Here is a 13,405-nt window from a genome sequence, read left to right as displayed (position 1 = left end):
AATGCTGTTTCAGGCAGCAACAGATTCATAAGATTACTCTGGCTTTTGTTTCAGCAGCCACATAGAGTAATCAATATTAGATGCATAAAAATTCAGAGTCTGGCAATTTTTATCTTAGTGCAATGGACAGAATGTGTTACTTAGAGGATAAGAAAAAATCCATATCAGAGGTGACAGATGGTGTCTGTTGGGCCAAGTGTGATGACTCTGATCAGATCCAAATTCCATCCTCGTTTATTGCTAATACACTCTAACTCTGTTTGTTCCTAGTGTTTCTCTCTTGTCCCTTCTTGCATTCTGTTGCTTCACTAACCAACACTCATTGTGATTGGCTAACTCCTACTACTTTTCAGCTGACTTTGCCTTTCTCCAATCAAGATGGGTGCCTTGGGGATGAGGCTCCCTGCTCTCCCTTCTCCCCTTCTCCCAGCTACAAGCTGTCTCCCTCTGGTTCCACACTACCCAACGTCAGCCTTGGAGCAATCGGCACAGGGCTCAACCCCCAAAACTTCGCTGCTAGACAAGTAAGGAGGCCTCTCAAATTTATAACTGCTTGACTGTGGCCTTGCCTTGGCCCTGGTCTGCAGTTCATTGCATCATTTGTCTGTCTTGGGAAATTTGTTGATTACTGAATGCACAGAATGATACTAAGTATAGGCTTTAGATCTCTCAGCCCGTAGAACCCATCTCTCTTCATATTTTCTCAACATGGATTTTATTTTAAATTTGTTTCTTTCGTCTTCTCATTTTTGGTCCTAATTTCACATTTAAGAAGTTAACTAATAAACTGGCTTAGGAAAATGTTAAGGAGGCTACATAGGTACCTTACGTCATCTAACTTAGCAACGGATTTGCCATTCTTGACATTAGATTGAATGGCAAGTGATACTTTTGAAGTCCTTTTGATTTAGTAAAACTTCTAATTAGAAAATAGCAGCAAAACTAGTAAGAGTAAATACTTGAGCTTTACAGCATCTTAAAATCTAGTGTCTTTAAGTTAAAATATAGTCATTACCCAGGGAGAGGTAATTTGATAGAAGAGCTTTGGGAAGCCTGGATGTTGCTCAGACATGGCGGTTCCATCTAGCCTGGAGCTGCCCATTTCATAGGGGTGGCCTCAGTCTTCCTGGGAGGGGCTCTGCACCAAGAGCCAAACTGGCAGGGCTGGCCCCTGAGGCCCCCTCACCTTCATAGGCCTGATGCAGCACTGCTGGCCTCTGTTGCCCCACAGCAGCTCCAGGGTGGTTGTCGGGGAGAAAACCAGGAATTTGGAGACAATTCCCTTGTGAATGGTGACTGATGATATATTCCTAGCCACAGTACTGTGACCACTGACCTGTCACTGTGACTCTCACCTTAGGATGTCATGGAAGGACTTTTAATTATTATATCTATTTTGTTTCCACATGCTGACTTTCACATTACAAGTGAAAAGATATATAAAACATACCTTTAGTCCTCCACATCATAGTCCTCCAGGTGTACACAGGTCTTTCATATGCTTTCTGATTATTGCTTTAGCACATGTTAAAAATGGATCATATAATGTCCATGTGTTCAGTTGGTTTTTCTAGTTTGGGCGTTACGGGTAATTTCTTGTTTTCTTTTTTTATATTTCATTCTTTTTCTTAATGTTTCCACAGAGGACATAGACGTGTATTGCTTATATAAACAGAGAAGAAATAATTATATTCATGGTTTTGGGCAGCTCATTTGTTTCGGACTGAGGTATAGAAAATATAAAACAGTCCTACCTCTCTTGATTAATGATGATTACAGACGCCTACAGGATTGCACATTTATCAAAAGCCTTTAGTATATAATTTTTAGTATAATAGACCAGCCATAGTAGCCAGCACTGGACTCTAAGAAAAGATCATTCCTCTTTGGGTGTTTTTAATCCTAAAAATGGATTGCTACAAAATCCATTGTGAATCTAATGGGTACACGTTTTATGTAAATATGGTCATGGTTCTTTTATGCCATTTTCATGCAGACTTAATATACTTCATAATTAAAAATTAAAACGTAAGATTTTTATTTTCAAGTGACAGATTTTCAGTGAGTTTGAAAATAGTTGAGGCAGATATCACCAATAAATACTAGGATTCAGGTCCCTGTAAAAGGGTTTTTATTTAGGGGACTTATATACAACAGTGGAGCTCTAGAAATAACCATATTTTTAAAAATGGAAATAACCAGATGAACATTAACATATGTAGAAGCCATAAACTTATATAGAAGCATTTGATGACCATTTTCCTAATTTCTAAATACAGTTTTTTAAAAAATTGTGTGTGATTGCCACTAAATGTATTACTGTGCAGAATAGTCAAAAAAAATGAGTAGCAGTGCCAACATTCCATATTTAAAAAGAGAGAAGGTGTTTTTTGATAGACTCCTGTTGACTCATCTGTACTATTATCCATATCAGACATACCTATCATAGGGCTTGATATGACTTTAGAGACACTTGATAAAGATAACCTAAAACCTCTGGGCGATGGGGCAGCATGACATCTGTCCACTGAGAATGTGTAGTAGGGCCTAATTTTTAAAAAACTAAAAAAAGGCAAATTCCTTCTAATATTTCTTTCCAAAAGAGAGGTTGGAATTTAAAATGGTCCTCACAGAGCAGTTTTGGACTTTTTAAAACATGGATTCTGGCAAGGACTTCAGCTACCAGAAATCCCACCATCCAAGGACCCTACCATGAATCATTAGCATCTGATAACTAGGTCATTACTTTGATAGTAAAGTGTGAGAATGATTTTAGCAGAACATTCTCAGCAAAACAGACGTTCCTGTGTTCTTGAGAATGATCAGTAGGGAAGCTGCCAACTATCAAGATCTCAGAAAAGTTAAAGCCAAACTATGTCACCTTAGAGTGACAGTTTGATGATTATTAGTAAGACAGGGGAAGTGGAGACATTATAGCTTGTAGAATTAAAGGTCTTTTCATGTTTAAACAGTCTTTTGGGAGATTTAAAATTCATGGCGGATCTTTGATTTTGTTATATGAGATATACACAGATTTTGATTGCCTTTTCTACTTTACGTTCATAGCCATTTTTATTTTCAGTGCTTTTAAGTTCATTAATTTTCCAGTAGCAATCCCTTAATCTATTTTGAATCATTAAGCCATTGGAATATCTTTAGTGTTCTAGAACTGAATGGTGCTGTTATAGAATTCTTTAAAATTACCTTAATCTCCACCATGTCAGGGAGAAGATGGTGACTTTAGTTCAGAATACATATACTTGGTATAAGCAGTGGTGCAGCTGTCTTCACTAAGTGAGATTTTGTCAAGTATATAGAATTGGTGGGTCATGATGTTTTGCATCCTACAGACTAGGATTTTACTAAGTTCTAGGACTACAAAGAAGGAAAGTATTAAGCTGATGGTGGAAAGACAGAATGGAAAATGAATATGACTTGCTGATGGTTGCTATCAAAGAGTGTTGAAAGTGTTTTGAGAACATAGAGGTGGGCTCAGTTAATTTGAATATGAAATGAGGAAGAAGGTTTGGGGAAGACTTCCTCTATAAGGATGACCTCTGAGCTGAGCCTCGAAGAGGCCCAGTGAAGATGGTGGAGAAGCTTTCCTCAGACAGAGGGAACAGTGTCAAGTTGTCAAATACAAATTCTTTGCTGAAAGGGTTTTTCTCGGCTTAAAACAAGTCCGAACAGAAGGGCCATATAGCCCAGTTTTCTATAGCTCTTTGATTAGAATAGTCTAGAAGTGCTCCAGTGAGTTGGTCCTCCAGAAATCAGGGAATTAAGCTTATTTTTAACCAGACTAATATTCATACATTGGAATGAGAAGTTACAGGTGAGTAATGGTTTTTTTGGTGTCCCTGTAATGGTTTTCCACTTTTTGCCTTTTCTGCTTTTTTATTTTATTTTTATTTTTTAAATCTCACTCTTGATTTAGATTTTATCACCTAGCAAAGAAGGGGTCAAGCAGACCCAGATAAGAAAGAGTATTCGGATCTGGAGTAATGTTCCCATGGACATAGGCTACAATTTGGTGGCACTGATTCTATGATTGAACTAATCAATCAGTTCAGAGACATTAATGTCCTAGTGTTGTTTTTATAGCTGATATTACTTAGAAGCCTGCATTTATACTCAGGTGCCTTTCAAGATGGAGCTCAGATTATTGGACTTGAGAATAAATTTGGTGAATTCAATCGTTAAAGAGAAGTTGAAATAAACATTATATTGCCTATACCTTTCAATTACAAAAAGAAAAAATAATACTTTTTTAAAACATTTGACCAGATTTTACCCTTTCAGTTATAGAGTACATCAGACTGCAGGGGTGGTGGTGCTATGTGCATGATTTGATTTGAATAATTTTCCCAAGTATTCCAAGACCAGGAACTTTTCAGTTATAAAATTCTGTGATTCCATGGAACACAGGGTATACTTCTGAAGGATAGAAAACCAAAACTGTTTCTTTTTTGCATTTTCTTACATTAACAAAAAAGCCTTACTGTTGCTGTTATGTTTACAGGGTGGCAATCATGGTTTGTTTGGAAATAGCACAGCACAATCGAGAGGTATGCACACACCAGTGCAGCCACTAAATTCTTCTCCTAATCTCCGGGCGCAAGTGCCTCCCCAGTTTATTTCCCCCCAGGTAAGCAATTTTATGTTTCCACAGTTCAGCAATAAAGCCCATCCAGGTAGTTACCAGTTGCCAACTGGAAGATTTTGTGGGCATAAAAGGAATAATAGTTACCTAAATGTCTAAAGTATAAAGAATCCAGATCAAGATTTTTATTTATTTAGGGGCACCTGGGTGGCTCAGTTAAGCATCTGCCTTCGGCTTGGGTCGTGATCCAAGGGTCCTGGTATTGAGTCCCATATTGGGCTCCCTGCTCAGTGAGAAGCTTGTTTCTCCCTCTTGCTCTGCTGCTCCCTGTGCTTGTGCAGTCTCTTTCTCTCTCAAGTAAGTAAATAAAATTTGTTAAAAACCAAAGATTTTTATTTATTCATTTTTAAAGATTTTATTCACTTATTTGAGTTCCTAGGTCTCCCCCACTCTATGGAGACAAAATCCTGGGAGTTGGGAACTAGTCACCCCATGGCGATTTTTATCAGCACCCTGAAGTTTAGCTACTGTTGCCATAGATAATGTGGTGTTGGGCAAGAGTTTTCAGCTGAGTGGCAATGTAGGAAAACCTATGTTTTAGAAAAATAACAGTGACAGTAATGTATAAATATGTTTGAATGGCAGACTTACTGGAGCAAAGGAGCCGATTACAAAGCTAGCACAAGAGTCCAGGTAAGGTGGTGGCAGGGAGAATTAAGACGCTATGACAGGCACAGGTGGCCTTTGTGTTGTGGAATATTGTGGTCTGGTCACCAGTCTCCAGTCTCTTCTGACTCGGCATATCAGCAGCATCTGATGTAGTTGATCACGCCCTCCCGTCTGAGGGAGGCTTTCATTCATTTGGCTTTTGGACACCTTGTATAGTCATTCGCCACCCACCTTTCCTTGTCCCTCTCCTTTACAAGCCCCTCCTTACCTCCCCAACATTCAACATCAGAGAGCTCCAGTCTGAGCCCTGGACCTTCTTCTCAACATCCTGCAGCCACTGGCTGGGTGATTTCACCCAGTGAATGACTCTAAATACTGACAGTTCCAAGATGATGTCTTTAGCCCAGATCTCTCCTCTCAATTCCACAGACTTCTGGCCATCTCTATTAGGATGCTTTATAGGCACTTCAAGTCGGCATATCCAAAACAGAACTTGTGATTTATCCCATACTCCCCTCTAAAACATCATCTTCCTCCAAGTAAATGGCACTCCCGCCCTGCAGGTGCTCAGGCCACAGATCTTAGAGCTAGTGGGGAGTCCCCTCAGCTCACATCCAGTCCATCAACAAATCCCCCTTCAGAACTCTGTCCCGAATCTGGCGATTTTCTACTGCCTCCTCTAACCTGACCCAAGGCAGGCAACCACTGTTTCTCTCTCAGAAATGGCCTCCGGACTGGTCTGGCTTCATCCAGCACCTGCCTGCCTCCAGTCTATTCTCCACTCAGCATTCTGACCGAGCCTCTCAAACCACACGGTCCAGGGTAGCCCTCAGCCACCTGAGCACTTGAAATGCAACCAGTGGACCTTCAGAACGGAAGTTTTAACTGATTTAAAGTTAAATAGCCACACCTGGTTGGTGGCTACTGAATGAATAGTCCAGATAGGAAGCTTTTGTAGCATCACAGAAAGCTAAAGGTCAATTGTGTTACTACTTTATCCTCTCATGACTCCCTCTCTCACTAAGAACACAAAGCCAGGGATCCCTGGGTGGCGCAGCGGTTTGGCGCCTGCCTTTGGCCCAGGGCGCGATCCTGGAGACCCGGGATCGAATCCCACGTCGGGCTCCCGGTGCATGGTGCCTGCTTCTCCCTCTGCCTATGTTTCTGCCTCTCTCTCTCTCTCTCTGTGTGTGACTATCATAAATAAATAAAAATTAAAAAAAAAAAAAAAAAAAGAACACAAAGCCAGCTCTTTACTGTGACTCTCGATGCTCCTGGTGTCACACACACACACACACACACACACACACACACACACACCTGCCACCCTCCCTCCCGTTAGATCTGGCCTCTCCAGTCAGCTCGCCCTAGGGCACCAAGCACTACTGCTCTTCTCACAGGTTGCCATGGGGCACCATCTGCACCTCCTTCAGATCTGCTGCAGTGGCACCTTGTCAGAGTGGCTCTCCCCAGCCAGGCTTTGTACAGTACGGCACCAGCACTCTTGGGCTTTCCAGTGGCAGAGTCTGTGTCTGCTTTGTTCACTGCTGGATCCTGAACATCTACAAACTGTGCAGGGCACGTATTTTGAGTAAATAGATGTCAAGTTATGGGAAGATGCATTTCAGAATGGTTTAAAAAGTAGAATTATTAGGAAAAGCACAGTTAACTTAGTCTGAGACTTAGGGGCTGCCAGTCTCTTTATGGCCAAAGTATCTGCTCTGTGTAGAAAAGTATTTGTGTTCTATGTTTTTGAGATTTGTATATTTAGCATAATGTGGTTAATGTTTATTTGATGCATAGTGGGGGCAGAATATTAAACAATGGAAACTTTGGTTCCCCCCCCCCTCATATTTCCATATTTTAAAAAACAAGGCAGTTGAGTTAGCTCAAATTTTCTTTTCTTTACGTAAAGGCAATATAATAACCACACTTAAAGTTCAGATAATGGAAAAATTTCTTCCAAGAACCCCTGACCCCGATGCAATGACAGGGATTATTTTTACAAAATCCACTATTCAGACTGTTCATGTACAGGCATGCTTTTCACATAATGACATTCATGGTCACTGTATCCTGCTGTTTCTGTTAACTTTCTATCATACTTAGTATTTTCCCTGTTACAATGTAGTTTTCCTGTTGATCATTTTTTTTCAATATATTTTTTTTTTTTACTTATTAATGTGAAAGAGAGAAAAACAGAGTGAGAGCAGGAGCTGGGTGAGGAGCAGAGGGAGAAGCAGACTCCCCACTGAGCAGGGAGCCTGATGTGGGGTTTGATCCTGGGAGTCCGAGATCATGAGTCCAAGATCATGATGTGAGTCAAAGAAAGGCAGGCGCTTAACCAGCTGAGCCACCCAGGTGCCCTTGTGGATTATTCTTAATGAAGAAGGTATAATGTTCTATCAGGTAGACTTATTTTGACCTCCTGAAACATTCTCTTCCCCATTATTGGATATTAAATTGTTTCTAATTTTTCAGTTATATAATGTAATAGAGAAACCTTTATCCATAGATCTTTTTTAAAAAATGTTTTATTTATTTATTCAACAGAGAGAGCATGCATATGAGCAGAGGGGAGGGACAGTGAGAGGGGGAGAAGCAGACTCCCCATTGAGCAGGGAGCCCAACACGGGGCTCAATCTCAGACCCCAAGATCATGACCTGAGCTGAAGGCAAACACTTAACCAACTAAGCCACCCAAGCGCCCCATCAGTAGATCATACACGCAATCTTGTACATAGATCTATGCCCACATTATTTCCAAACTTAGTTGCCCAGAATGAAATTTATAGGTCAAGGGACATGAACACTTTAAATTTTTTGATAAATAATATCAAATTTTACATCTATTTTAACTGCCTTATTAAAGGCAGTCAGGGATGCCTGGGTGGCTCAGCGGTTGAGTGATTGAGCATCTGCCTTTGGTTCAGGGCATGATCCTGGAGACCTGGGATCAAGTCCCAGGTCGGGCTCCCTGCATGGAGTCTGCTTCTCCCTCTGCCTGTGTCTCTGCCTTTCTCTGTGTGTCTCACGAATAAATAAACAAATCTTAAAAAAATAATAATAATAATAAAGGCAGTCAGATTTAATGTGAACATAGAAAGAAGATATTGGAACACATCTTTAAGATTTGTTACAAAGAAAAAAAAAGATTTGTTACAGATGTTCCAGGTCTTGGGTTTCTACCTTGCCTTTTTCCTCCTGTTGCTCAAATATTCAGAAAGTAACATATTCTATCAGGCTTTTGTCTTGCTTTAAATTGCTGTCATTTTGCACCTGCAGTGCTTCGTTAAATGCCATATTGACTCCAACTAGATCTTCCCTTTCTCCAACCCAGCTGGAGATTGAAGGGCTTTTAAGCCAGAATAATTAACTCCCTGCTATGGGAATGTGCAAACCTGCACTTTAATTACTCTGCAGCCGAGGCATGAGTAGCCATTTGCCAGAAGCCTAGTGGTGCTTCTCTCTGGTCCTTTTGTATTCATGGAGAAGGACAGTGCATGTGTAGTCTGGGGAAGTGAAAAGTTGGGTAAAGCTAAACAGGAAGTCCTCAAAGATAACCTTTATAGTCTTTATGACTGTCAATTTATGGCATATGTGAGATGCTAGCATTCAAATTAAATTTAAAGATTAAAAACACCTTGTGTTAACATTTCTTTCTAGTCTTTTCTGTATTTGTCTGTCTTGAAACGGTATAGTTTGGTTTTGCCTTTTATGTAACAAAAACATGCAATATATAGCCTTCTCTGACTTTTTTCGCTTAATAGCGTTTCTAAGATTTTCCCCTGTTGATTTGGGCAGTTGTGGTTCATACAGTACTCGGTTACATGAATACACCATCATTTATCTCTTCCACTACCAGTAGACATTTGGGTAGTTTCCAGATTTCTGCTATTATGAGCAGCGCTGCTATGAATATTCCTATATTTGTCTCCTAGGATGAATTTGTTTCCTAGGGTACTGCTGGATCATACGCATGTTTTACTTTGAGTGGTGGTTTCTTTAGCTAATTTCAAGGGAGAGGAATATTGGAGGTGGGTAGGAAGAACGGGCTCTTGGCAAAGGACAGCATACATTCTCAAGACTCAAGAGAAATGGGTTGATCAAGAGACTAGCTGATTTGTTCAGTAGAGCTTTTAAAACTGAACCAAGAAGTGGGAAGAAAGGAAAGCTCAGACAATGGCTATTTATTTTGGAGGCCAGCAGGTTGGAAAACAAAATAAGCAGAGTAGATTTCCCATGAATCATAGAGTCTTTTCCCTTTAGAAAGGAAATTAGAAACAATGCTGATGGCCTAGGAACAGCACTATTCCATAGAAATATAACACAAACCACATAATGGAGCATAAAGTTTTTGGTAGCCACATTTCAAAAGATAAAAGAAACAGGTAAAATTTTATTTTATTTTATATATGTATATATATATATATTTTAAGATTTTATTTATTTGACAGAGAGAAAGGCAGAGGGAGAGGGAGAAGCAGGCTTCCCCTTGAGCAGGTAGTCGAATCTATCTGTCTATGGGAGCTGAAGGCAGATAGATACTCAACCACTGAACCACCAGGCTTCGCAATTTAAAAAAATTTTTAAGAGAGAGAGTGTGTGAGTGCAGGAGGGAGAAAGAGACAGAGAATCTTAAGCAGGCTCTACACCCAGTACAGATCATGATCTGAGCAGAAATCAAGAGTTGGATGCTTAAATGACTGAGCCACCCAGGTGCCCCAGATTGAAATATTTTTAAAAGAAATCTCTACACCCAATGTGGGGCTCAAAGTCACAACCCTGAGATCAAGAGTTGCATGCCTCACCAATATGAGCCAGCCAGGCACCCCATGAATATTATATTTTAACTTATTAACAAGTCACTCCACCAGATTCTTTTCTGATCTATTATTCGACTTGTTCCCAGTTTGTGTTTCCCTATCTGGTCATTGATGAGAATTGGAGTTGATAGAGCTGAGGATAATCTAGTAGTATGTCAGTAAAAATTTCTTTCTGACTTGAAAGTGATTGGGCTGGGAATAGTCATTTACTAATCCACACAACTGTTTTAGCATTTAGCCTATATTTATACATCTTGTCTAAAACAAAGACAGCTTGTCAAATAGCTTGTCAAAATAGAGATTTTGACAACTGTATCTTCTTATAATCCAAGATTTTTTAACTAATTGATAAAGAAAATGAGTTAAGACTTTTGAGCAAATTTATGGTTCTTGGTTTCTTAGGTGCTCAAAAAGCCATCTTTTTGATATCTAGTCTAGAATCTAGCCTAGAATTGGTACCAAGTTCATCAGTGTTTAAGCCACTTTCTTTATTGTTTCAAAAATTATTTTAAAAACTTCCCCATTCTCCCCACTTCCTTGTTGGGGAGAGGTGCCCACCTTGATCATAATACTCTGGGCCTCCTGCCCTTTCTTCCTGGCAGCAAACCTATAGGGAGGGTTGCCCCATTCTAGTTACTGCTGGATACGTTTGTAATTCGGTATCAGGAAGCTTGCATTCTCCAAGATCAGCTTTCTCAGTAGTAAAGGGGATATTTTGGCCCCACATGCCTTCATCTTGTCTTAAAAATTCATGATTTCTGCAAGAAAGAGGAGGGGTTATTATTAAACTCCCCTTGAAGATCCCCAGACTTCCTCAAAGATCACAGAAGGTCTTGGCGATTCCTTTCACAAATTCTTTGTCTGTTGTAGGATTTAATTTGTCTTAACCCTTTTGGTTGAACGTCTTTGTTCTTAACAGAGAAGACAAAAGCCGTAAAAATTTTATTTTCACTTAATTTAACTTAATTTCCATTTAATCATTTAATACAAATTTAAGTAGTCTAAAGCAGTGATTCTTTTCCTAGTCACCAGAACCACACTAAACCAAACTCTGAAGGCTCTTTTAATCTGCCTGTTGTTTTGCAAGTCTCCATTTATTTTATGTTGCAATCCCCCAACACGACTTACACATACTCATCCTCGCTTGCTAGCCTTACTTTCCATCTTTTGAAAATACCCCTTTAAAGTTTGAGTCATCAGAAAGCTTTCATCAGAAGACCCACTGGGTCTTCCCACTGTATCTTTCTTTAGCATAACAGTCAGAGTTAAATTAATGCTTCTGAGTCACCATCTCTGCCACATTCTCAAGAATACTTGCCTACCTTTCCTTTGATACTTTCTAGTCTAGAAACATCAAGGTTTAAATTTCCTGTCCAGGGCTTACCAACTCATTTTATTCCAAGATTTCAGCCACTTTCACTTAACCTATCAACGCCATCATTTGGGGAAGTATTTTGGGTTAAAGTAATAGTTTTCCCAGCTGTTTCCTCTCTACTCTCTAAGAGATGCTGAGGGTTGCCAACCAGTGAGAACACTTGTTTGATTTTCTGTTTTAACAGTTGGACACCTAGCAGATGTGAGCTCAGAGCAAGCACACCAACCCTGTGCATTATGCCTTTGCACCAGTTTTATGGCCAGCACGAGGGACTTGGTATTTAAAAGAAAAAAAAAAAGTAAAAATTTTAATAATAGTCTTTAAGCACCGATTATAGGTTGAAACGATAATTTAGATATATTGGGTTAAATATATATATGTTATTGGGGAGCCTGGGTGTCTCAGTCAGTTAAGTATCTGCCTTCAGCTCAGGTTATGATCCCAGAATCCTGGGATCAAATCCCATGTCAGGCTCCCTGGGGAAGCCTGCTTCTCCCTCTGCATATGTCTCTGCCTCTCTCTTTGTGTTTCTCATGAAAAAAAAAGTAAAATATTTTTAAAAAATTAAATATTTTTAAAAATTAAATCTTAAAAAAAATAAGGTAAGTTCTAAGATCATAAAATATATTACAATTCAGCCCAGCTGCTTAAATATAACAGAGGAGAGCAAAACCTATTTTAAAATATGATAGAAAAAAAATAAAAAATAAAATAAAATATGATAGATTTTAACTGATAGTAAGCTAGTGTGAGAGTTGGGAGTTAGTATGCAAGCATCAAAAAAACTGAGATCTCAGTCATTGTTAATAAAAGTCTGGCTTTTAATAGTAATGCTAAGTTAGTGATGGTCAGGTCTACTTGTTATTTGACTACTCTAGAAAATGACTTTCTATCTGAGCTCTCCATTGAGAAATTGGATGAGATATGCATGAAAGAACTGATCGTGTTTAGTCTGAAGATGAGACATAAGGAACTGTAATTGTCTCTAGACATTTGAAGAGCCACCCCTGTGGAATAATATGAGCATTTATGGAGTGTATTTCTAAGCCTTTGTTGTGGATTAACTCATAAAATCCTTAATCACTAAAGTTAATATTATTTTAATTTTGGAGATAAGGAAAATGGAGGGGCAGCCCCAGTAGCGCAGCGGTTTAGCGCTGCCTGCAGCCCAGGGTGTGATCCTGAAGACCCAGGATCAAGTCCCACGTCGGGCTCCTTGCATGGAGCCTGCTTCTCCCTCTGCCTGGTCTCTGCCTCTCTCTCTCTCTCTCTCTCTTTCTCTCTCTGTCTCTCATGAATAAATAAATAAAATCTAAAAAAAAAAAAAAAAAAAAGGAAAATTGAGGCCCAGAAGGGCTAAGTAACTTGTCCTGAGTTGCTCACCTTAGAAATGGCAGCCCGTGCAATCAGCTTCCAGAACTAAACTCGACCAGTGTGTGACGTGCCACCCAAAGATTTTGTTTTCCATGGTCCCAGCTGATTCACTGTGTTCAGAGGATGAAAGTGCAGGGAAACTCATTTCAGCTCAGTGAAAACATCTTAGATGAGCAGTCCAACAGTGGGAGGGGGTCTTTTCTCTGTCCCTGAAGGTTCTGTAGCCTAGCCTAGCTCACTCCTGAAAACCATGAGAAAGAACCAGTTGAGTCATTTGGCCTTTTAGACTCCTTTACTCTGCAACTCTGGTATGAGAGGTCATGAACTGAAACTCCAGTGTCTCTTACTTACAGGTTAATATATTTTCTTATTTGTATAACAAAAATTCTTTTTTTTTTTAATTTATGTATTTATTTATTTATGATAGTCATCAGAGAGAGAGAGAGAGGCAGAGACACAGGCAGAGGGAGAAGCAGGCTCCATGCACCGGGAGCCCGATGTGGGATTCGATCCCGGGTCTCCAGGATCGCGCGCTGGGCCAAAGGCAGGCGCTAAACTGCT

General features: G+C 39.8%; 1 protein-coding gene across 24 annotated transcripts in view; it reads left to right on the top strand.

Annotated features, from left to right (window-relative positions):
• TNRC6B (trinucleotide repeat containing adaptor 6B) overlaps positions 1 to 13,405 on the top strand; it is a 243,814-nt gene that overhangs the window by 209,787 nt on the left and 20,622 nt on the right. For 16 of the 24 annotated variants that reach the window (XM_049115257.1, XM_025459083.3, XM_049115258.1 and 13 more), the window contains 2 exons: positions 354 to 524; positions 4,520 to 4,645. In XM_049115257.1, the coding sequence (XP_048971214.1) occupies positions 354 to 524; positions 4,520 to 4,645 (297 nt within the window). The remainder of the gene's footprint in view (positions 1 to 353; positions 525 to 4,519; positions 4,646 to 13,405) is intronic. The other 8 variants (XM_049115268.1, XM_025459179.3, XM_049115267.1 and 5 more) reach the window with 1 other exon arrangement.

The sequence above is a fragment of the Canis lupus genome, chromosome 10 (assembly GCF_003254725.2).
Source record: "Canis lupus dingo isolate Sandy chromosome 10, ASM325472v2, whole genome shotgun sequence".
NCBI classification, from domain to species: domain Eukaryota; kingdom Metazoa; phylum Chordata; class Mammalia; order Carnivora; family Canidae; genus Canis; species Canis lupus.
The sequence above is the reverse complement of the archived record's forward strand: the minus strand, read 5'-3'. Positions and strand labels throughout refer to the sequence as shown.